The following is a 25,930-nucleotide window of genomic DNA, read 5'->3' as shown; positions in this document are numbered from 1 at the left end:
ATAAATTACCCAGTCTCCGGTGGTTTTATATAGCAGTGTGAGCATGGACTAATACAGAAAATTGGTACTAAAGAAGTGGGGCATTGCTATAAGGATACTTGAAAATATGGAAGCAACTTTGGAACTGGGTAATGGGCAGAGGTTGGAATGGTTTGGAGGGCTCAGAAGAAGACAGGAATATATGGGAAAGTTTGGAACTCCCTAGAGACTTGTTGAATGGTTATGACCAAAATGCGACAGTGATGTCGACAACAAAATCCAGGCTGAGGTGGTCTCAGATGGAGATGAGGAACTTATTGGGAACTGAAGTAAAGGTCACTCTTACTATGCTTTAGCAAGGAGACTGATGGCATTTTGCTCCTGCCCTAGAGATCTGTGGAACTTTGAACTTAAGAGACATGATTTTGGGTATCTGGCAGAAGAAATTTCTAAGTAGCAAAGCATTCAAGATGTGACCTGGCTGTTTCTGAATGTGTTCAGTCATATGCATTCACAAAGAGATGGTCTGACATTGGAACTTATGTTTAAAAGGGAAGAAAAGCATAATAGTTTGGAAAATTTGCAGCCTATATGGTAGAAAAGAAAAACCTATTTACTGGGAAGTAATTCAAGCCTGCTGCAGAAATTTGCATAAGTAAAAAGGAGCCAAATGTTAATTGCCAAAAGAATGGGGAAAATGTCTCCAGGGCATTTCAGAGATCTTCATGACAGCCCTTCCCATCACAGGCCTGGAGGCCTAGGAGGGAAAAATGATTTCATGGGCTTGGCCCAGGGCCCTGCTGCTCTGTGCAGCCTCATGACATGGTGCCCTCTGTCCCAGACACTCCAGCTTCAGCTGTGGCTAAAAGGGGCTGAGGCACAGCTCATAATGTTGCCTCAGAGGGTGCAAGCCTCAAGCTTTGGTGGCCTCCACATGGTGTTGGGCCTGTGGGTGCTTAGAAGACAAGAGTTGAGGTTTGGGAACCTCTGCCTAGATTTCAGAAGCTGTATGGTAATGTCTGAATGTCCAGGCAGAAGTCTGCTGCAGGGCCAGAGCCCTCATGGGTAACCTCTACTAGGGCAGTGTAGAGGGGAAATGTGGGGTTGGAGACTCACACAGAGTCCCCATTGGGGCAGTGCCTAGTGAAGCTGTGAGAAGATGGCCACTATCCTCCATACCTCTAGACTGACAGTTTGTACCGAGCACCTGGAAAAGCTGCAGGCTCTCAATGCCATCCCCTGAAACCAGCCATGGGGGCTATACCCTGAAGAGCCACAAGGATAGAGCTACACAAGGCCTTGGGAACCCACCCCTTCCATCAGTGTGCTCTGGATGTGAGGCATGGATTGAAAGGAGATTATTTTGGAACTTTAAGCTTTAATGACTTCCCCATTGTGTTCTGGACTTGCATGCGGCCTGAGGCCCTTTCATTTTGGCCAATTTCTCCCATTTGGAACATGTGTATTTATACAATGCCTGTACCCCCATTGTATATAGGAAGTAACTAACTTGATTTTACAGGCTCATAGGCAGAATGGGACTTGCCTTGTCTCAGATGAGACTTTGGAGTTGGACTTTTGACTTAATGCTGAAATTAGTTAAGACATTTGGGGACTGTTGAGATGGAATTTTGCAAATGTGTTGTAGTGTGATAAGGAAATGAGATTTGGGAAGGGCTGTGGCAGAATGATATGGTTTAGCTCTGTGTCCCCACTCAAGTCTCATATTGAATTATAATTGCAATGTGTTGGGAGGGACCTGGTGAGAAGTGATTGGATCATGGGAGTGGTTTCCCTCATGCTGCTCTCATGATAGTGAGTGAGTTCTTACAAGATCTGACAGTTTATAAGTGTGTGGTGGTTCCTCTGCCCTGCCCGCCATCTTATGAAGAAGGTGCTTGCTCTTACTTTGCCTTCTGCCATGATTGTAAGTTTCCTGAGGCCTCCCAGCTATGTGGACTATGAGTCAATTAAACCTCTTTTCTTTATAAATTACTCAGTTTCTGGTAGTTCTTTACAGCAGTGTGAAAATGGACCAATACTCTCTTCCTCTTCCCTTATTCCCTCTTTTCCTCCCAAATCATGGCAACCATTGATCTTTCTACTATCACCATAGTTTTACCCTTCCCAGAATGATATTTACTAGGAATCCTAGCATATGTAGACATTTCAGACTGGCTTCTTTCAAGAAGCAGTATATGTTAAGGTCTCTCCATTTCTTTTCATGGCTTGAAAGCTTGTTTCCTGGAAGCTATTCCATTGTATGGATATTCCACAGTTTATTCATTAACCTGTTGAAAGATGCATCTTGTTTGCTTCTAAATTTTGGGAATTATGAATAAGGCTGCTATAAATGTTAGTGTGAAGACTTTGTGTAGACATTAGTTTTGAACTGATTTGAGTAAATACCCAGGCTTGCAATTCCTGAATTAAGACCATATTTATCTTTGTAAAAGCATACCAGACTGTCTTCCAGTGTGGCTGTTCTTTTTTTTTTCATTAAAAATTTACTTATATAATTTATGGCATACAAGTGCAAATTTATTACATGCATAGTAGTCAAGTTAGGGGATTCAGAGAATCTGTCACCCAAATAACATACATTGTACCCATTAAGTAATTTCTTATTATATACCCCTCTCCCACTCTCTCACCCTTCTGAGTCTCCATTATCTATCACTCTGCTCTCTATATCTATGTATACACCATTTTTTAGCATTCACTAAAAAGTGAGTGACAACATGTGATATTTTTCTTTCTGTGTCTGGTTTGTTTCACTTAAGATAATGACCTTCAGTTCTATCCATGTTGCTGCAGAAGACCAATGCTTTGGCTATTTGGACTCTTTTTTGGTTCTATATGAATTTTATGATTGTTTTTTCTAATTCTGTGAAAAATTGTGTTGGTATTTTGGTAGGGATTGCATTGAACCTGTAGATTGCTTTGGGCAGTATGGTCATTTTAACAATATTAATTCTTCTGATCCATGAGCATGAGATATCTTTCCATTTGTTTTTGTCATCTTCAATTTTTTTCATCTGTGTTTTATAGTTTTCCTTGTAGAGATCTTTCACCTCTGTGGTTAAATTTATTCCTAGGCATTTTATTTTTTGGTAGGTGTGGTAAATAGGATTCACTTCTTGATTTCATTCTCAGTGAGATCATTATTGGTATTTAGAAATGCTACTGTGTTTTATACGTTAATTTTTGTATCCTGAAACTTTATATTTATCAAATCTAAGAGTTTTTTTGGTTGAGTCTTTAGGTTTTTCTAGATATAAGATCATATCGTCAGCAATCTGCGATACTTTGACTTCCTCTTTTTTGATTTGGATGTGTTTTATTTCTTTCTCTTGCCTGATTGCTCTGGCTAGGACTTCCAGTACTGTATTCAATAACAGTGGTGAAAGTGGGCATCTTTGTCTTGTTTTAGATCTTAGAGGGAAGGCCTTCAGCTTTTCCCCATTCAGTATGATATGTGGGTTTGTTGTATATGGCCTTTATTTTTTTCAGGTATGTTCCTTCTATGCCTAGTTTGTTGAGGGTTTTTTATCATGAAGGGAAGCTTAATTTTATCAAATGCATTTTCTGCATCTATTGAGATGATCATATGTTTCTTGTCCTAATTTTGTTTATGTGATGTATCACCTTTATTAATTTGCATATGTTGAGCCATCTTTGCGTCCTTGGTATAAAACCCACTTGATCATGGTGTATGATATGGTTTGGCTCTGTGTCCCCACCCAAATCTCATCTTAATAGCTCCCATAATTCCTATGTGTTGTGTAAGGGATCCGGTGGGAGATGGTTGAATCAGGGGGGTGGGAATTTCCTGTGCTGTTGTTGTGACAGTGAATGAGTCTCATGACATCTGATGGTTTCAAAAACGGGAGTTTCCCTACACAAGCTCTTTGCCTGCCGCCATTCATGTAAGATGTGACTTGCTCCTTCTTGCCTTCCACAATGATTGTGAGGCCTCCCCAGCCATTTGGAACTGTAAGTACAATAAACCTCTTTGTTTTGTAAATTGCCTAGTCGCAGGTATGTCTTTATCAGCAGCATGAAAATGAACTGATACAGTGCATTATCTTTTTGATTCAATTTACTAGTATTTTGTTGAGGATTCTTGCATGTATGTTCATCAGGGATATTGGTCTGCTGTTTTCCTTTTTTGGTTGTTGTGTCCTTGTCCAGTTTTGGTATTAGGGTGATAGTGGTCTCATGGAATGAATTAGGGAGAATATTCTCCTCTTCAATTTTTTGGAACAGTTTCAGGAGGAGTGGTATTACTTCTTTTTATATTTGATAGAATTTGGCTGTGAATCCCTCAGCCAAGCTCCCTCAACAATCCCTGAGCTTGTCTTTATTGGGATTTTTTTTTTTTTTTTTTACTACTGATTCAATTTTGCTCTTCATTATTGGCCTGTTTAGATTTTCTATTTCTTCCTTGTTCAATCTTGGTAGGTTGTATGTTTCCAGGAATTTATCTCTTTCCTCTAGGTTTTCTTGTTTGTGAGTATATAGTTGTTCATAATAGTTTCTGATGATCTATTGTGTTTCTGTGGTATCAGTTGAAATATTTCCTTTTTTATTTCTCATTGTGTTTATTTGGTTCATCTCTCTTCTAGGTTAGTCTAGCTACTGGTTTATCAGTTTTATTTATCTTTTTGAAGAATCAACTCTTTGTTTTTTTAATACTTTGTATTTTTTTGGTCCCTATTTCATTTAGTTGTACTGTGATCTTTGTTATTTCTTCTGCTAGTTTTGAGTGTGGTTTGTTCTTGATTTTCTAGTTTTTTGAGATGCATTGTTAGGTTGATAATTTGTAATCGTTCTTTTTTTTGATCATAGGCATTTAATGCTACAAATTTCCCTCTTACCACTGCTTTTGCTATATCCCACAGGTTTTGGTTTGTTGTGTTTCCGTTTTCATTTGTTTCAAAAAATTTTTAATCTTTTGTATTAATTTCTTCTTTGATCCAATGATTGTTCAGGAGCTTATGTAATATCCATGTGTTTGTATCGTTTCTGAAGTTCCTTTTTGTATTGATTTCTATTTATTCCACTGTTATGAGAAAATAATTGATAGGATTTCATTTTTAAACATTTGTTGATACTTGTTTTATGGCCTAACATGTGGTTTATCTTGGAGGATGTTCCATGTGCTCATCGAAAGAGTGTATATTCTGCAGTTGTTGGGCAGAATGTTCTGTAAATTTGTTAGGTCCATTTGGTGTAAAGTCCAATTTACATCTAATGTTTCTTTGTTGGTTTCCTATCTAGATGATCTGTCTAATGCTGTGAGTGGTGCGTTGAAGTCTCCCACCATTATTGTATCTATCTCTCTCTATAGGCCTAGTGATATTTGTTTTACGGATCTGGGTGCTCCAGTGTTGGGTGCATATACATTTAAAATTGTTGTAGCCTCTTGCCAGATTGATCCCTTTATTATAGAATGAAGTTCTTTGTCTTTTTTTTTAACCGTCTTTTATTTAATATCTGATTTAATTGATACAAGTACAGCTAGTGCTGCTCACTTTTGGATTTTGTTTGTGTGGACTGTCTTTCTATTCCTTTACTTTTGGTCTATATGTGTCTTTACAAGTAATGTGAGTTTCTTGTAAGCATCATATAGTTGGATTATGTTTTTAAAATCTATTTTGCCAATCTACATCTTTTAAATGGGGCATTTAATTCATTTATTTTCAAGGTTTATATTGATATGTGAGGGTTTGTTCTTCTCGTATTGTTGTTTTCTAGTTTTATAAATTCTCTGTTTCTTTTTCTTGGAATGTTTGCCTTTGTGGTTTGGTGGAATTCTGTAGTGGTGCCATTTGATTCCTTTTTCTTCCTCCTTTGTGTGATTACTTTGCCAGTGAGTTTTATACTTTTGTGTGTTTTTATGAAGATGAATATCACTTTTACTTCCAAGTTTAGGACTTCTTTGAGCATTTCTTGTAGGGCCAGTTTAGTGGCGATGAATTCCTCAGCATTTGCTTGTCTGTGAAAGACTTCGTTTCTTCTTATTTATGAAGCTTATTGCTGGATATTGAGTTCTTTGGCTGGCAGTCTTGTTTTTTTTTATTTCAGCATTTTTAATATGTCATTCCCTTCTCTTCTGGCTTTTAAGGTTTCTGGTGAGAAGTCTCATGTTAGTCTAATGGAGTTTCCTTATGTAGGTGACAGGGTGCTTTTCTCTTGCTGATTTTATTTTATTTTTTCTGTCAAGCTGTTCTTTATTTTAGGGAGAGGGCAGGACAGGGAGCTCAGTCTTTCATAGCAGCAACTTTCCTCATGATGGCCAGGACATTGCTCAGCTCCTCCCGCTTCCTCTTGGTGTGAATGTGTGTCCCCACCCTTTTCCTGATGAACTTGAGGGCTTGTTTGTCCTTGGAGACCTTCAGTAACTCCATGGTGCACCTCTCGTATGGGGTGAAGCCACGTACCTCTTGGATCATGCCCCGCACACACTTGGTGTGTTTGGTCGAGCACCCGAGGCTACGACTGTGTCTGGGCTTGCTCACATTCTTGGTCACCTTGTGGCCCTTGTTGAGGCCCATGACCATAGTGTAGCACACAGCCATTGCTGCTGCTCTGCAATGGTGGCTGTGGTGGAATGCTGTCTTGCTGATTTTAGAATTCTTTTTACTTTAGACAGTCTGATTATAATATGCTGTGGCAAACTCCTTTTTGCATTGTGTTTTCCTGGGAATCACTGAGTCTCCTGTGTCTGGATGTCTAAATCTTGCTATACTTGGAAAAGTTTCATTTCTTATTTTGTTAAATAGGCTTTCTAAGCCTTTTAATCTCTCATCTCCCTCAGGAATACCAATAATTTGTAAGTTTGGTCATTTTATGTAGTCTCAAATGGCACATGTATACCTATGTAACAAACCTGCATGTTCTGCATGTGGATCCCAGAACTTAAAGTATAATAAAAAAATAAAATAAATAAAAGCAATAAGCAAGTTAAAAAAAAAAAAGCTCTGTTCATTCTTTTTCTTTATTTCTGTCTCACTGGATTATTTCAAAAGACCTGTCTTCAAGTTCTGAAATTCTTTCTTCTGCTTGATCTAGTATTTCAATACAAATACAATTTCAAAATACAAAATGTATTTTGTATTTTCTTCAATGAATCCTTTAGTTTCGGAATTTCTGTGTGTGTGTGTGTGTGTGTGTGTGTGGTGTTGTGGTGGTGTGTGTGTGTCTGTCTGAGAGAGAGAGAGAGACTTGTTCTGTTGCCCAGGCTGGAGTGTAGTGGTGTGATCATAGCTCAGTATGACCTCAAACTTTTGGACTCAAGTGATCCTCCTGCCTCAGCTTCCCGAGTAGTTGGAATTACAAGCATGTGCCACCATGCCTAGCTAATGTTTATATTTTTAGTAGAGACAGGTTCTCGCTATGTTGCCCAAGCTGGTCCTAAACACCTGGGCTCAAGCAGTCCTCTTACCTTGGCCTCCCAAAGTGCTGAGATTATAGGCGTTAGCCACCATACTCGGCCTTTTTATCTTTTAAAGATATTTATCTCCATGTTATAAGTTTTTATTTGTATTCTGAATTGATTTTCTGAGTTCTTTGTATTGGTTTTTAGATTTCTCTGGCATCTCATTGAGCTTCTTTAAAATCAATATTTTGAATTCTTTATCTGGGATTTTGAGGATTTTTTTTTCCTTTTTTGGTTAGGATCTACTGCTGGAGAATTATTGCATTCATTTGAGGCCATCATATTACCTAGCTTTTTCATGTTTTCTGTATCTTTATGTTGGTTTCTGCTCATCTGGCTTCATAGTTACATCTTTTTTAAAAAATTACTTTCACGTGGATGGGGGACTTTTTTCTTGAAGATATGACAATGATGTTCGTTGGGTAAGGCCTTCTGGCTTTGCTTCCAGGTGCATGCAGTAGTGAAGACTCTGTATAATTTGTATGGCTATCCTTATTGTGTTGATGTGTGGTTCTTGGTGGGGCCTGTGGTGAAGTTGTGCTTGTGACTGGAATGCCTGATGGGCCCATCATCAGGTTGTAATGGTAGCAGAGGTGTGCTAAGTATGTCTATCCTTGTGACCTGGGACAGCATATGCTGGCTCCTGTGTTGGCAGTTTCCAGGCAGGCTAATGTTTGGGCATCTGGGTGGCTTTCCCAGATGCCAGTTTTAGTAGCAGTATACCAGGCAGATAAGCAGGCTCTCGAGCTGAGCAGCTGGGGTAGTGTGGGTGATAGAGGTAGCAGTGGTGGTGAGATGCTCTCCTCATTCCCATGCACTGTGCTCTTGTGTTGGAAGTGGTTGCAACAGGCTGTGCAAACTGGCTTCTAGGCCAGAAGGTGGTGCTTGCAGGTAAGAGCCAGCTGAGACTGTAGAAGTAGGGTGTTTATGCTCAGTCTCTGTCCCCTTGGTACTCATGTGCCCCCGGTGGTAGATTGGGTTGTGGAACACCCAGAACCTGGCCCCCCAGAGTTTCATGTTTGCATAAGGTTAGGAGGGTGAAGCTGGGTGGATCTAGACTGGGCAAGGTTGTACTCAACACCTCCCAATGGCAAGTGTGTGCGTGCGCCATGATGTGGGGGTGGGGCAGGCAGTGTAGTCCTCATGCCCCTGGTGAAATGCTTGGGTGAGAGGTGACTGCTGCTGTGCTGAGGTCCTGCCATGGGTGCCAGGGAGGATGAGACCACTGCTGTCCCTCCCTCATCCCAGCTGTGGCAGCCAACCTGGCTGTTCTGCTAGTATGGCAGTTTGCACCCAGCCCATAATTCAGCCATGAGCCATAGAAGCCAGCACCCAGCTCAAGACCAAGCCTCTGCAGTAACTCATCCTGCTCAGGATCGGAGCATTGGGAGCCTGGTTCCAGTGCCAGAGGCTGGAGCCCATGCCATGTCTGTTTCTTAGTTTTGGTTGTGGGATCCCCATTGATCCCCATTCCTGCTCAAGCCCCTGCTCCACAAGATGCAACCTGATCTTCCCCAATGGCCAAGACTGGTGCTGCAGATTCCCAGGATCACTCATAGTTTGCTAAGAGCTAGGATTAAGAATGGCATCTTACTGTGGCTACTTAGTTCTCACGAATTGTGTGGGACCCAGGGCATGTTGCCTCCTTGGAGCAGTTCCTTCTCACAGCCTCCTGGATGCTCCCTAAATCAGATTCAGGATTTGGGTGGGTCAGGGTGCTCTCCTGTGGCCTGGATTGTATGATTCTTGAGTGGGAAAGTGGATTGCAGAAAGATACTCACTCACTCTCTCTTAGGGATTCATTGCCAGTTCCCAGCAGACAGACCACACAGGCTGTCTGCTTTCCTTTTCATTCCCAGATTTTGGAGTTTCCTTTCACTTTTTCTGTTGAATCCCGTGTTCCCTGTTGGGTAATGTATTCAAAGTGTGATTGTCTGCATACCACTTTGGTTTTTCTACGTGGATGAGGTGCACTGGAAATGTTTTTAGTCAGCTATCTTGGAAAACAAAGGTCAGCCTCCTGTCACTTTTTGAACTTCTTTGGTTACTGTGTTTTCTCATGACTATTATTTTCAGCCTTCTCTGCTTGCTGTTTTTTCTCTACTCACTAAGTGTTGGCCTTCCTGAAAGCCCATTCTTGATCTCTCTAATTCAATACTCAGATATTAGGTGATGCCTTCCATTTCTGTGATTTAATAGAACTAACCATATTCCTACAACTTTCAATTTTTTTTTTTTTTTTGAGATGGAGTCTCACTCTGTCACTCAGGCTGGAGTGCAGTGGCACGATCTCGGCTCACTGCAATCTCTGCCTTCCGGGTTCAAGCAATTCTCCTGCCTCAGCCTCCTGAGTAGCTGGAATTACAGGCGTGCGCCACCACGCCTGGCTAATTTTTGTATTTTTAGTAAGAGACGAGGTTTCACCATATTGTTCAGGCTGGTCTCGAACTCTTGACCTCATGATCCGCCCACCTCGGCCTCCCAAAGTGCTGGGATTATAGGCGTGAGCCACTGTGCCCGGCCACAACTTTCAATTTTATATATCCATCCCATACTTCACTTAGGAGATCAAGATTCATCTGTCTAATGCCCATTTAACAGCCCCTCTTTGAGTCTCTCTCAGATGTCTCGGTTTATACACATATAAACTTGAACCCTTCATTGCACCCCTGTTTCAGAAAAGCAAAAACCTCACCAGTAGAAGCAGCTACAAAAATCCTGTTACACTCTCACTGTTTATTAAAAAATATTATTTTAGCTGTCCAGGCCAGAATCCTGGGTGCCATCCTTGATTCTTTCCTCTCATTTCTTCCACATACCTAGTTCCTTGCCATCCCCTGTGAGTCCTAATTTCAAAATATATTTCAAATTTTATCCACTTTCTCTTAACCCTGTTCTTGCAATCTTAATACAAGTTACTATCATCTATCTCTGAGACCACTGTATTATTTATGAGTACTTAATACTAGGTATTATACAGAATAACAAACTGGGCATAATTTTGTTTTTAGGATTTCAAATTACTTGTAAACAGTAATTTTGAACTCCCAGAATTCTGAAGTTACAAGAATAAGAGGTAAAACTGTAAATATAAAGAAACATATCCTAAACTAAAAACAGTGACTTCACTTTCTTCCCCAATAGAACTGTGTGATGCTTGGGTATCCAGAGGAGGTAAGCCAGAATATTGGGAAACATTTATTTCTAGTTTAGATTTTGGCTTCCAGTAATTCTATTTTTTTTTTTTAGTTATTCAGAATTTTATGGTGGGAGGAGGAAGAATAGAAATTTTCATATTATATAAACATAACTATTTTTTGCCAGTTATACAATTTTACATTAAGAGAATATATATCTCTCTCCTTCTCTATATGTATCTCTCTATATTACATATATAGTAATACATATGTTAATGTTCTGAATAAGGAATTTACTATATTGCTAAGTGAATAGGCCTCATCCCTTGGAATGAGGAAGTTGAGCATTACTGATAGGAGGTTGTTTTTATGAGGGCAGATCAGATGCTAAATGAGGTACATTGAACTAAGCTGGATGCTCTTCCTGACAAAGGCACAAAATTTTCTTACATTTTTAACCAAATAAATATAATGAGCTAGTGTAAGCAAAGTAAATTTCTATGACAAGGTAACTAACTTGATAGTTACCCAGGTAGTTTTTGGGGGTTTGCACCTTTGGGGACATTATTTGTCTGCCATGAATACAGGTTGTTGCTGGCATCTAGTGGGTAGATGCCAGAGATGCTGCTAAATATCCTACAGTGCCCAGGATAGCCCCCTACAATGGTTATCCAGTCCAAAAGGTCCACAGTGGTGGGGTTGAGCAACTCTCTTCTAGAGTATTTATTTTTCAACCCACTGCTGTAATGTCCTAAGTATTTTTCAAAATTTCATTTAACAAGTAAACCCTTAATAGGAGTAATGGTTATAACAATTCCATGATTTAATTTTTGTGAAAATTTAAATGAATGGAACTATATTTGTGTGTACTCGCAATAATTTAGGAGAGGAATGAATCAAGGATGAATACCAGGTTTCTGGCTTGAGCAACTCACCAGGAAGTTGTTGTTGACATTGAGATGAGAACAAAAAACAAAAAACAAAAACAAAAACAAAACAGAAGTGTGGGAAAAGATCTTCATTTCAGATTTCATATTTGTAGAATTTGAGGTGCCTGAGAGATATCAAGGTGAAGTCCTGAAGATCAGAACATAGGCTTTTAGTCATACCCTTAATTTGCAATTCATCAGTATGTAAATATAATTTGGATCTAGGTTGGATGAAATCACCTAGTAGAGTGTATATCTTTTTTTTTCCATTTACTTTTCAGATTTACTGAGTGAACATAATTTATTTTCATAAACATTTGATCTAAATCATTTTTGTTGTTGTTGTTGTTGGTTGTTTGGTTTTTAATACTGGGAACACGGAGATTCAGTTTGAAAGACACCCTGAAATCTTAAGAGTAGTATACACCAATCCCTCCCACTCTCCACCCACAACCTAGTTGGTTTAAATTAGCAGAATGATCCATTTTTCCATTTTAGGTGAGCAGATGTTTATGAAAGATCTTAAAACTGTTTGCCTCATTTATCAGGAACATTTACAAGGGAAGAAGCCATTAATCGTATTTCAACTTGTAAATAGAAGAAGACTAAGACTCAGGTTCATATCTTATACTTTTAACATGAACTTGTTGAAACCAACATTAACAATTTCAAACTAAATAAATTTTAAGTTTTTCCTCACAAAAGCATAAAAATGGAGATCTTAACAGGAAATTCTTAAAAGGTAAAAACAACTCCTACTTATACTAGTCCTTGGGTAGTTAACATAGAACAGGTTCTTCTTTTTGTTACTTTCTTTGAAAAGGGATTTTTGGTCCCAAGTCTGTTCCTGCTTAGTATCTGCTCCAGCCTTCCCCCCTCTCCAAGCGGCCTCCTTGACGGCCTCCGCCCCTGGGCACCCTGCAGCCCGACCGGCTGTAAGAATCATGCAGGGGAGGGCTGCCCCTTTCCATGGGCAGAGGGAGCCCACAATCCGGTCTGCCTACCCGGTCTTGGCCCCTCAAGTAGCGGTTGCTCCGGCCGTAACTGTTGCTGGATCTGTTGCGGCCGCCACTGTAGGTGTCGGGCAAGCTGCCCCGGTACTCCTCGTAGCGGCCTCCTCCTCCGTAGCGGTCGCTCAGGCCGTAACTCTTGATGGAACTGTCGCGGCCTCCACTGTAGGCATCAGGCGAGGGGCCTCGGTACTCTTCGTAGTAGCCTTCTCCTCCATAGCGGTGGCTCTGCTCGTAACTGTTGCTGGAACTGTCGCGGCCTCCACTGTAGGCATCAGGCGAGGGGCCTCGGTACTCTTCGTAGTAGCCTTCTCCTCCATAGCGGTGGCTCTGCTCGTAACTGTTGCTGGAACTGTCGCGGCCTCCACTGTAGGCATCAGGCGAGGGGCCTCGGTACTCTTCGTAGTAGCCTTCTCCTCCATAGCGGTGGCTCTGCTCGTAACTGTTGCTGGAACTGTCGCGGCCTCCACTGTAGGCATCAGGCGAGGGGCCTCGGTACTCTTCGTAGTAGCCTTCTCCTCCATAGCAGTGGCTCTGCTCGTAACTGTTGCTGGAACTTTCGCGGCCTCCACTGTAGGCATCAGGCGAGGGGCCTCGGTACTCTTCGTAGTAGCCTTCTCCTCCATAGCGGTGGCTCTGGTCGTAACTGTTGCTGGAACTGTCGCGGCCTCCACTGTAGGCATCAGGCGAGGGGCCTTGGTAGTCTTCATAGTAGCCTTCTCCTCCATAGCAGTGGCTCTGCTCGTAACTGTTGCTGGAACTGTCGCGGCCCCCGCTGTAGGCCTCGGGTGAGTGGCCTCCACTGTTGGCATCGAGAGAGTGGCCTCGGTTCTCCTCGTAGCAGTCTCCTCCTCCATAGCAGTGGCTCCAGGTGGAACTGTCGTGGCCCCCGCTGTAGGTGTCAGGCGAGTGGCCTCCGCTGTTGGCATCAAGTGAGCAGCCTTGGTACTCCTCGTAGCGGCCTCCTCCTCAGTAGCGGTCGCTCCAGCTGGAACTGTCGTGGCCCCTGCTGTAGGTGTCGGGCGAGTGGCCTCCGCTGTTGGCATCAAGTGAGCAGCCTTGGTACTCCTCGTAGTGGTCTCCTCCTCTGTAGTGGTCACTCCAGCTGGAACTGTCGTGGCCCCCGCTGTGGGCTTCGTGCGAGCGGCCTTGATACTCATAGCGGCCTCCTCCATAGCGGTGGCTCTGGCCGTAACTGTTGCTGGAAATGTTGCGGCCCCCACTGTGGGCATCTGGCGAGTGGCCTCCACTGTTGGCATCCAGAGAGTGGCCTCTGTTGTCATAGCGGCCTCCTCCTCCATAGCGGTTGTTCCAGCTGGAACTGTCGTGGCCCCTGCTGTAGGCGTCAGGCGAGCGGCCTCCGCTGTTGGCATCCAGCAAGTGGCCTCGGTACTCCTTATAACGGCCTCCTCCTCCATAGCGGTCGCTCCAGCTGGAACTATCATGGCCCCCGCTGTAGGCGTCGGGCGAGCGGCCTCTGCTGTTGGCATCCAGAGAGTGGCCTCGGTTCTCCTCAGAGAGGCCTCCTCCTCCATAGCGGCCTCCTCCTCCGTAGAAGTCTCTCCAGCTGGAACTGTCATGGCCCCTGCTGTAGGCGTCGGGCGAGTATCTTCCGCTGTTAGCATCTAGCGAGCGGCCTCGGTACTCCTTGTAGCGGCCTCCTCCTCCGTAGCGGTTGCTCTGGCTGGAACTGCCGTGGCCCCCGCTGTAGGCGTCCGGCCAGTGGCCTCTGCTGTTGGCATCGAGGGAGCGGCCTCGGTACTCCTCGTAGTGGCCTCCTCCTCTGTAGCGGTTGCTCCAGCTGGAACTGTTGTGGCCCCCGCTGTAGGTGTCGGGCGAGCGGCCTCCGCTGTTGGCATCGAGTGAGTAGCCTCTGTACTCCTTGTAGCGGCCTTCTCCGTAGCGGTCGCTCCGGCCATAACCGTTACTGGAACCGCCGCGGCCCCCGCTATAGGCTTTGGGCGAGCGGTCCCCGCTGGAGGCGTCTGGCAAGGTGACGGGCAAGGCCTCGTACGAGCAGTCCCCGCTGTAGGCATCAGGCGAGTGGCCCTGATACTCCTCGTAGCGGCATCCTCCTCCATAAGATGGCGGTTTCCCCCACCCAGGGGCACCGCCGCATGGGCCTCCGTAGCTCTCGAGGGGCTCTCGGTAGGAGCCTTTGCTGGGATGACCTGCGTAGTCATGGTCACGACCCCTGTAGCCATTTTGGTTGCCGTCGCCTCCCAAGGGATGGTAGTCAGGGACACTGGAGTGGCCATAATAGCGGCGGCTGTACTCTCTGAGCGCGGGGACAAAATCCCCAGGGTCGCGGCATGGGGGCAGCGGCTCCCGGACCGGCGGGCCTGAGTAGCCATCTTGCCCCCACAGGGCCGGGGCCTTCCCAGGCATTCCATTGCCGCCAATGTGAGCCAGGCTCGACGGGGGCGCAGCCCTCTTGCGGGGTGCGCCGGCCCAGTGCGGTCGCTGCAAGCCTGAGTAGCCATCTCTCCCCGACATGGTCGGTGCCTTCCCGCGCATTCCACCGCCAATGCTGCGAGCCAGGCTCGATGGCGCGGCCCTCTTGTGGGGTGGGCTGGCCCAGTGCCACGACGGCCCGCGCTTCCTGGGCATCAGGGCCCTGTAGGGCCGCAGGTCGAAATACCCCGCGTAGCCGCGGCCATCATCGGGCCCGCCCCGAGAGGGGGATTGCTGTGGGCTGCTGCCACCCCCACTGGTTCCGTGTGAGAACCTCGAGCGACCGCCGCTGCCAGGGGTTGGCGGGACCCACCGGCTGCTCTTGAATGCTGGTTTGATGGCCAGGGCCACCTTGATGGCCTTACCATCTAGGTACTTGCCGTTCATATCTCTGGCGGCGGCGTTGGCGTCTGCAGGGCTTTCGAAGATGATGAACGCGAAGCCCCTCGACTTGTTGGTTTCTCGGTCTTTCATCAGGAACACCTCGATGATGCGGCCATACTTGCCAAACTCGGCCTTGAGGGCTTTCTCGTCGGTTTTGAGGCTGAGGCCCCCAATGAAAAGCTTCTCTGGGCGATCCGCTTCCATCATGTCTGCCTGCCGAATGGTGGGTCAGAGGAAGTGGGAAGTGATGACACAGCAACTCAGTCGCGGCCTTCGAGCGCTCTCGTGGAGGGCGGCTCCTACCGGTTGGGGGGTGTATGTCTCAAGAAGGAAGAGTACTTTACGTCATAGTTCTTGGGAACACCAACGTCTATGATGCAGGTAGAGGAAAACCTAGGAATAGAAAATAAGAAGTAGCCAGAGAGGTAGGAAGAGATCCCAGAAGTGTAGTCTTCTAAGCCAAAGGAAAATAATCTTTCCAGACATATGGAATGGTTATTGATATGGTGGTTGTTGGTAACATTGGTGGATGTGAGAGTGGATAGAAACCAAATTACAGTGGGTTGAGAAGTCCATGGTAAGTAAGAAATTTAGTTGTGTTGTGGATTTATGTAAGTTTGGCTGTAAAAGAAGAGGCAGATGGAGGGGGTTGTGGGATCGTGGGAGGTATTTTTGTGTTTGCTTTTAAAGATCAGAGATAATTCTTCATTGGTATTTTAAAAGACAAATAGCATATTTGGAATTTAGGTATACTGAAGCATATCAAATACATCTGATTAATAAACATGCATTCTATGAGGTTTTTTTTTTTTTTTTTTTTTTTTTTGTGAGACAGAGTCTCACTCTGTCACCCAGGCTGGAGTGCAGTGGTGTGATGTCAGCTCCCTGCAACCTCCGCCTCCTGGGTTCAAGCGATTCTCCTGCCTCAGCCTCCTGAGAAGCTGGGATTACAGGGGCCCACCATCATATCCGCTAATTTTTGTGTTTTTAGTAGACACAGGATTTCGCCATGTTGGCCAGGCTGGTCTCCAACTCCTGAGCTCAAAAGATCTGCCTGCTTTGGCCTCCCAAAGTGCTGGTATTACAGGTGTGAGCCACCGCGCCCAGCCGTATGAGTGTATTTCTAAATGATGTTTTTTGCCTTCAAGGTATTGATGGATAATATTGTATATTTTAAAGTATTTTAAGTAGTTGCTTAGATTCTAAGTGATTCAGCAAGTGTGAAAATAGTTCTTTTAATTACCATAGATATAGGTATATGTTTAATACTCATTTTTTTTTTCAGATCTTTCCAGAAATCGTTTTACAGAAATTCCTTCTGATGTCTGGTTATTTGCACCCCTTGAAACATTAAATTTATATCATAATTGCATCAAAACCATTCCTGAAGCCATTAAAAATCTGCAGATGTTAACATACCTTAACATTAGGTAAGGAAACAGTTTAAAAATAAATTTTGGTTTTTATTGTTGTTCTAATCCTTTTTTAGTCGCAAAGGAATATGTTTGATTTGGCTGTGTAGCTTAAATTTATCTCAACAGTATCTTATTTGTGTTTTTTATATGTTCACATTATTTTGTAGGCTTTTATCTTGTTCTTAAGAGCAGAGCTTAGCAAACTTTAACACACAGGAATTACCCGGAGATCTGTTAGAATGCAGATTCTAATTTCTTAGGTCTGTTGTGGGGCCTGCGTTTCTAACAGGCCCCTTGGCAATGCCCATGCCTACCTGCTGGTCCTTAGACCTCAGTTTGAGTAGCAAGGCTTTAGACCATAAATATTTTCCTGAAATTATAGCACCACAATACAGATTTTATATGCATCATTAGATATGTGAAACAAACAGTGCTTGAGTTATTTTTTCTCACTTTTGTGACTTCTTGCTTCTACTTCAAGGATGGTTAGAGTGGGGTGAGAATGTTGAAAGGTTTGGAAGTGGATGACAGTTCATGTTTATACTTAGTAAGTGCTTACCATGTGCCAGGCAGTCAGTGTTCCAAACGCTTTACCCGTATTACCTTATCTAGTTTTCATGACAGCATTTTGAGATACGTACTATTGTTATCCCTGCATTACAGATGAGGAAACTGGGTTAAGCTATTTGTCCAAATTCATAGATATATTCAGCAAGTGGTAGAGCCAAGATTAAAATCGAAGCAGTCTGGCTATAGAGCTCTCATTCATACATAGCTTTTACCTTATATATGTAAAAGAATGAACACTCAATAAGTATAAGAAAAAACTTTCCCGGCCAAATCAGTAACATTGAATGAAAATTGATATATTGTGACTTAATTTTAGAATTTTTTTCTTTTTTTATTCAGTTGGAAGGGATAATCTCCTCATTAACCAAGTTACTTGTCTAAATTCCCATATAGAGAAGTAGTAAATATAATTAATATACATAAATGATAATGTTCCTTTCTCACTGTGATATATCAGTTCTTTTGTATGACTCCCCCAGTGGTGTTACCTGACAGTACAAGCTATTTTAACTGAAACCATTTTACACCTTAAAATGTGGGAGAGAAGTTTCCTGGCTGGGCGCGGTGGCTCACACCTGTAATCCCAGCGCTTTGGGAGGCCAAAGCGGGCGGATCACAAGGTCAGGAGATCGAGACCATCCTGGCTAACACGGTGAAACCCTGTCTCTACTAAAATTACAAAAAATTAGCCAGGCATGGTGGTGGGTGCCTGTAGTCCCAGCTACTCGGGAGGCTGAGGCAGGAGAATGGTGTGAACCCGGGAGGCGGAGCTTGCAGTGAGCCGAGATCATGCCACTGCACTCCAGCCTGGGTGACAGAGCGAGACTCTGTCTCAAAAAAAAAAAAAAAAAAAGTGTGAGAGAAATTTCCTTCCATAGATACCAATCATTTCGGTTGCTCCTTTCTCTAAGTAGGTATAAATCTCCTTGGCCTGGCTTAGGAGAGGTTTGAGGAAAGTGAGGTATTTTTAAGTTTTGTCTTTGTTTCTGTTTCATTTTGTTCTTTTGCGGAAAAAGTGATTCACCAAAAACTGAATTACATTTCTCTATTAACACATATGGTAATCTTAGTTTTACTAAAACTTTCTCTGATTCTATCCTGTCATGATCTGTAAAAGTCAACTTTGATTTTTTTTTACAGTCACAAAAATTTTTGAGCAAACTATATTGAAATAACATTTGTTCTAGTGACTGAATTCCTCTCTAAAGCATGTAGTAAAAAAATGACAATTAATAATTTATTTGCCAGTATGAAGAAACCAGATTCTGGTGAAAGATGATTGTGTTAACTCAATGAATATGCCTTTTTTTTTTTTTAGACGGAGTCTTACTCTGTCTCCCAGGGTGGAGCGGCACCATCTTGGCTCACTGCAACCTCCGCCTCCCAAGTTCAAATGTTTCACCTGCCTCAGCCTCCCAAGTAGCTGGAACTACAGGCACCTGCCACCAGGCCCGGCTAATTTTTAGTAGAGGCAGTGTTTCACCACGTTGGCCAGGCTGGTCTCAAACTCCTGACCTCAAATGATTTGCCCGCCTCGGCCTCTCAAAAGTGCTGGGATTACAGGCGTGAGCCATTGTGACCAGCCTAAATATGCTTTTTAAGGGAAGAAAATAAATTGATTGTTAAGCTATTTTTGGCCTGAAGATGTATTAGAATGAGTTTGCCATTATTTCTTCCATGTATTTATTTATTTTGGTGAAAATCTCTTAATAAACTTGTAAAATAATTTTTCAACTCTTCTCTCTTCCTATATACTACCTGCCTTTTTCAGTAGAATCCTATAGAAAGATCCTTGTGTGCCCTGGTGTGAAGGGACCCAGACTGACCATTTTTCCAAGGAGCCTGCTTCATTCTGAAAGTGTGAAGGATTATGACAGGACCCTAGCACATTTGACATTCCAGCAGTCTGGCCATTATTGCTGGTTGAGGGGCATTGCCATTTTTTTTGTTTGTTTGTTTGTGCCGTGTTATTAAAACCAGTTTAGTATTTCTGGATGTCCTTTGCCAGAGAAAAGATGGGGAGGAGGGTCTTCAAGTCCCCCCTTGAGTAACACTGGACTTTTGTTGCTGTGTATGTTACGTGAAATGCTAGGTGTAGGTCTATAAATGACACTTTGAAAAACAGGGAAAATAATAGCTTATCGCTTACCAATGCTTGTTAGTATGTAAATGGAATGGAAAAATACACATTTTGTTAGTGGTTCATTTGGGTCAGTCAGTCTGTTTTGGCATATAAATTTGACCATAGTACTTTGAGAGCAAAGACCCCAGAGCCAGATTGCCTGAGTTTGAATCCTGCCTCTCCCACTTTACAGCTGTGTGACTTTGAGCAGTTTACTTAAACTCTTTGTGACTATTTCTTCATCTGCAAAATGGGGATCACTGTGAGAGTTAATTCACATGAGCTGCTGCAAAATGAGGATCACTGTGAGAGTTAATTCACATGAGCTGCCCTGAACATGGCCTGGTAATAGTAGGCACTCAGTAATGTTAGTTATTATATTTAAATGTATCTACAGAGATAAGAATGTTTTATCAACTTTGAGCTGAGATAAAGGTGCTAATAGGCTGTTAAACCTTAAAAGGGAATGGGTTAGGGTTACTACATGTTTTTGAAGGTATAGTCCTATTCACTCTTTTATAAACTTGAACATAGTGCATGGACATTTATCGCTGGAGACTTTCCCTAGCATGGAAGTATTGAATATACCAGAATTATATCAAGGAGCAAAGTTCTGACATTATTGAGCTCGGGGGAATCATTCTGAGTTTTTGAGAACTGATGGTGTGTGGAGTAGTATCATAGGTCTGCCTGCATGGGGTTTGCTATGCTATGGATCTCTGCTGTAGTTGGGCAAATCACTTAACCAGTTTTAACTTTCGTTTTTGATTTGTATAATGGAGATAATAACTACTTAATCTTGTGTCATTAACATGAGGATTAAATGACACAGTGCATATAAGAAATTTAACACTGTGCCTGATACAAAGTGAGCACTCAGTAAGTACTTATTAAGTTATTACTTAGTGATAGAATATTATTTACTTACAAAGTGATTTCTTCATTTTTAATATGTCACATTACATACATATTCTCATAATGAAACTTTCTCATTCTTTTCAGCCGAAATCTTTTATCAACATTGCCAAAATACCTATTTGATCTTCCCCTTAAAGTTTTGGTCGTCAGTAATAATAAACTGGTATCGATTCCAGAAGAAATTGGGAAGTTAAAAGATTTAATGGAATTGGTGAGTAACATAGTTGTATCAATTAATGCAATATGCATAATATATCTACATTTTGGAAGATTACCCATTTTTAATGGAATTTAATTGTAATTTTTTAAAAAAGTACTAACTTGGTATATGTCTAAATACAGTAAGACTTAGTAAAATCTTGAGATACTATATGTCTGAGTTTTTCCAGTCACAAAATAGCATGGTTCTTTCTTAGTCCTAGTGACGTCAGAAGGCTTGCTTACAAACTAAGAAATACTTTTCAAATGAATAAGCATTTGTTTACTCATTTTGTGGACAGTAAAGGTCTTAGAGAAAAGCTAAGGGAATTTTTAAAATAAAACTTTTATAGGACTATGATATATCCTTAAAGAAAGGAGATAAAAGAAGAAAGTGTCTGCAAACAGAATTAGCAACATAACTCTTCCTCACTGTTTGCTTATGTGATGTTATAACACTTTTTAGACTGAAATAAATGGTAAAAGGCCATTATATGCAATTGATTGTAGAAATATAGAATAATTTAAATTAATTACCTTGGACATAACATTTTAGGTATTAAAGGACATTGAATTCTGAGAGAAACATATTCAGAGCCTCAAAGCTTTCAGCTATTTTTCATCTTTTGGTTACCTCCACTTTACGCAGTATACCATGCTGAATGTTTTTCTTTTATTTTGAATGATGCTTTCCTAATAAATAGGTATTTTTAAAGTATTTTTTTTGTGATAGAATCTCGCTCTGTTGCCCAGACTGGTGTGCAGTGACACGATCTTGGTTCACTGCAACCTCCGCCTCCCAGATTCAGGCGATTCTCGTGCTCAGCCTCCCAAGTCGTTGGGATTACAGCCATGCGCCACCACACCCAACTTATGTTTGCATTTTTTGTAGAGATGGGGTTTCACTGCATTGCCCAGGCTGGTCTTGAACTCCTGGCCTCAAGTGATCCACTTGCCTCGGCCTCCCAAAGTGCTGGCATTACAGGTGTGAGCCACCGTGCATGGACTAAAGTCCTAAAGTATTCCTATGTATGACTTTATTATGTCCGGGGAGGTCAAAAGTTTTCTTTAGGAACTTACCTACAATTTCATAATGAGAAATTAATATTAGCAGAATGTAATGAGCAGAAATTTCAGGAGTACCTTTTATTCATTAAGGAATACCTGCATGTCCAATTATAATACAAGGAAACTTCCTCGAATTTCACCTTATGTTTTAGAACCATATAATTTTGAAGTTATAAAAGATCTCAGAAGTGATCAGATACAACCACTTTCTGACGTAGGAATCCCTGATACATCTACTGTATATTTTCAATGGTGGACAACTTTGTGTATGTGTGTGTGTGTGTGTGTGTGTGCGCACGCGCACGTGCGTGTGCATGCGTGACTGTCCTAATTCTTCTTTGCAAAACTCTATTTGTTATTAATCTTTCTTATTTTGAACTAAAATACATGCTTCTATCATTTTTTTCCATTGGGCCTGGGACTACCATGTGAAGAAATATAGATAATGACAACTTCTTTTCCCTTCAGATATTTGTAATCTGTTGTGTGTTTACTCTCCATTTTACCAAACTCTTTTTTTTTTTTTTTTTTGAGACGGAGTCTCACTCTGTCGCCCAGGGTGGAGTGCAGTGGCGTTATCTCAGCTCACTGCAACCTCCGCCCTCCGAGTTCAAGCAATTCTCCTGCCTCAGCCTCCCGAGTAGCTGGGATTACCGGCACCTGCCACTGCGCCTGGCTGATTTTTTGTATTTTTAGTAGAGATGGGGCTTCACCATCTCGGCCAGGCTGATTTTGAACTCCTGACCTCGTGATCCACCTGCCTCGGCCTCCCAAAGTGCTGGGATTACAGGTGTCAGCCACCGCGCTCAGCCTACCAAACTCTTAAGATGTGTTTTTCTATAGCTTAAACATCCTTATTCCCTTTATTCCTTTGTATGACTTTTTACTTTTAGCTAATTCGATTTAGAAAATGTTCCTTTTAAAGTCTCACTTAATGTTATACTAAAACATGAACAGAGATTCCAGATATGATCTAACAAGTTCATAATAAAAGGGACCATTATTTTCTTTGACTTGAACACTATTAATGTTTTTCCAGATTTTATAAAGGTTATCATTTAAGATTTTATGTCTCTGTAATTTTTTTTTAAATTTAGTTTTGGGCTCTATGTTTTTAATTACATTACATGGTGTAATTTTTAGATAAATGAAATGTAAAAAATAATTAGGAGTTTTATATTAATTCTAGTACAGTTGTCCCTTTATGGGGGATTGGTTCCAGGATTCACCCCATACCAAAATCCACGAATGCTCAAGTCTCTTATATACAATGGTAGTATTTACATATAACCTAAATACATTCTCCCGTATACTTTAAATCATCTCTAGATTACTTATAATGCCTAATACAGTGTAAATGCTGTGTGAGTAGTTGTTAGTTTGTATTATTTAAGGAGTAATGACAAGAAAAAAAGTTAATATATGTTCAGTACAGACACAACCATGCTTTTTTTTTCCTGAATATTTTTTATTTGTATTTGGTTGAATTCATGGATGCAGAACACGTGGATACAGAGGACCAACTGTTTTTTAATTTATGTAGAAAATTCTAAAATGTTAAACACTATTATTTTACTAGGTACTGTAAAATTATTATGCTTTAAACTCTTGAAATCAGTAACAGTAGATGGGTAGATAGCATTAGGAGGGCTAATTGACAGTTGTAAATCACATATTGAATTGGTGGGTATTCCCTGTCATTGGAATATTTTCCCCTGATACTCTTCCACATGATGTGATAATCAACTGCAATGAAATTCTATCATTAGAAACCTAGGAAATACTCTCTGGCTTCCAATCCTCTACAGAATATTTTGTAGAGCACCCACTGGAGTGGGTTCATTTCCTATGCCTGTGTTTATTTCTCCTGGGAAATGACAGCTATCTCTCAAATTTCTATGGATTTTCCATATGGAAATCATAAGTATCAAATACCTTTAGAAAGAAGCAATAATGTTTAAATAACATTTTCACAAGCTTCTATTATCCATCATTTGAATAATAGTCTATTCTGAACATAGCAGCTAAGGTGATCCTGTCAAAATATAAGTCAGATCATGTCAATCCCCTGTTCAAAAGTTTCTGGATCCTGCCCACATCTCTCAGAATAAAAGCTAAAGTCATATCCCTCCCTCTATTCTACTCTCTCCCTTGCCTGTTTCCCTCTAGTTACACTGGATTCCTTGCTGTTCTTTGTACCTGTCAGGTGTGCTCTGCCCGAGCGCCTTTACTTTTATTGTTCCTTCTGTCTGGAATATTCCTTTCTTATATATTAGTATGGTTCACTCTTTTAGCTCTGACAGTACTGCTCAATATCACCTTCTCTATGAGATGAAGTAGTATGCCTCCCCACTATTGCGAGCATAGCCATTTTCCTACCCTGTTATCTTTTTTAAGTAGCACTTATCACCTTCTAGCATATTATATAATTTACTCCCCTTGCTTGCATGTAAACTCCATGAGGAGCTATGACAGCAGGAAATTTTGTTTTGTCACTTGATAAATCCCCAGTCCCTGGAACAGTACCTAGCAAATGTTAATAGTATTCAATAAATATTTATTGTTGAATGAAGATGCCTTAGATATTGTTTGAAGGAGGTATGTAGGATATATTTTCCTAATCATCTATAGCATTATTATATTCTTCCCTACATGGTTTTAATATTATTTTGAAAACTGAATGTATGTACTATTCTCCTCCCTCCAAGCTATTATCATTTTCACTAAAAGTTGGAAATTGGGGGCAGTTGCATTAGAATATGAATTTCATTTGAAGTGTGTCTGGAATGATTACTGTCTGAGACCATGCTGTAGATTTCTCTTTTCTTTTTGTTGATGTTATTATAAGAAAGAGGGGAGAGAGCACAGTTAACTTAAACTGTTCTTTTTTCTGTTTTTTATTATGATAATAAATAAAAACCTCAATTTGTTATTATGGAAACTTGATATTGTTTGCCTTTAAATTGGGGCTTGGATTTTAACCACAGAGATTTCCTGAGAGACACCTTAGATAACCTGAGAGATTTCCAACTCAGATCTCTTAGAATGTCTCTGAGCTATGATATGAGTCACAAGTGTTGGGGCTTGTAACTTCCCATTTTGTATCCCTTTGGAGAAAGCGATTTAGTTAAATCGATCTTGATCACAGTCTGTTTCTCCAGTGCACATTTATAAATCCTTGACTTTCTTGGCTCTGCCCAGCCAAGTATCTCAAGACAACTACTGTAATTGACAGATTACACAATGTTTGAGAGTTGTTAGTCTTTCACTTTACCTCCACGTGAAGAGTGCCGGATCATTCTTACTTCTGGTTTTGGCTGGTATGAGTTGGCCTTTAGTTGAGATTTTTGAGAGGTTGAAGTTACTAAGATATAACCTCAAATTTTCGTATGGGAAGTTTCTATTTACTGTGCTAGGTCAGCTTCATGATGTCATATAAATAGAAATCTGCCAGATAATCCATCTTTAGAGCAATGACATTAGAGGGTAACTTTTGTTAGCTATTAACCATGTGCTTTAATTTAAAAATTAGAATATATATATAATATATGTATTTCTCAGTTAGCTTGTTATAATTCTGTTTTATTGTTCTCCTTAGGATATTAGCTGCAATGAGATTCAAGTCCTTCCCCAACAAATGGGAAAATTACACTCACTTAGAGAGCTAAATATAAGAAGAAATAATCTTCATGTTTTGCCAGATGGTAAGATGTTCACTATTTTTACTCACATGAATAAGAGAGTAACTATGTAAAATTTAATTAATTATTTTTCATTTCTGACCAGAATTAGGAGACCTTCCCTTAGTCAAGCTGGATTTCTCTTGTAATAAAGTGACCGAAATTCCAGTTTGTTACAGAAAGCTGCATCATTTACAAGTAATAATTTTGGATAACAATCCATTGCAAGTACCACCAGCACAGGTTTGTAATAAAAATATTATACATGTTTCTCCTGATTTTTATTCATAATTTTATCTGTTTATGACTGGTAAATCAAAAAGCACCTAAATCGAGAGCCAATTTGTTGTTCAAGCACTGTTGTCTAGAGTTTTTCTGAGCATTGCCTTTTGCATTTTGGTAGGAGTTTTAGCTTAGGCTCTAGGATAGCATTTGGAAAACCCAGATAATAACTTTCTGCTTGTGAAGTGATAATTCTGGTTGTTAGTTATTTACAAAAGAGACTCTGAAGTCTCTCTACCTATTTCCCACTCAGGTATATATCTACTTGGGATTTGTTGTGGGATTGATTGTAGTACATTCTTGGCACTGAGAGATGGAATTATAACAGAAAGAACAAAAT

General features: G+C 41.3%; 2 protein-coding genes and 1 pseudogene across 3 annotated transcripts in view; 1 reads left to right on the top strand and 2 right to left on the bottom strand.

Moving 5' to 3' along the window:
• LRCH2 (leucine rich repeats and calponin homology domain containing 2) overlaps positions 1-25,930 on the top strand; it is a 120,686-nt gene that overhangs the window by 29,552 nt on the left and 65,204 nt on the right. For both annotated transcript variants that reach the window (XM_003262223.3, XM_003262222.3), the window contains exons 2-5: positions 16,623-16,767; positions 20,447-20,573; positions 25,227-25,332; positions 25,415-25,551. In XM_003262223.3, the coding sequence (XP_003262271.1) occupies positions 16,623-16,767; positions 20,447-20,573; positions 25,227-25,332; positions 25,415-25,551 (515 nt within the window). The remainder of the gene's footprint in view (positions 1-16,622; positions 16,768-20,446; positions 20,574-25,226; positions 25,333-25,414; positions 25,552-25,930) is intronic.
• On the bottom strand, positions 6,246-6,563 carry LOC100602610 (annotated as a pseudogene).
• Positions 12,341-15,544, bottom strand: RBMXL3 (RBMX like 3). The gene is given in 2 exon segments (XM_030807169.1): positions 12,341-13,647; positions 13,744-15,544. Coding segments are annotated over 2 exon segments (3,108 nt in total).

The sequence above is a fragment of the Nomascus leucogenys genome, chromosome X (genome assembly GCF_006542625.1).
Source record: "Nomascus leucogenys isolate Asia chromosome X, Asia_NLE_v1, whole genome shotgun sequence".
Lineage (NCBI taxonomy): Eukaryota > Metazoa > Chordata > Mammalia > Primates > Hylobatidae > Nomascus > Nomascus leucogenys.
This window is presented reverse-complemented; position numbering and strand designations above follow the sequence as displayed.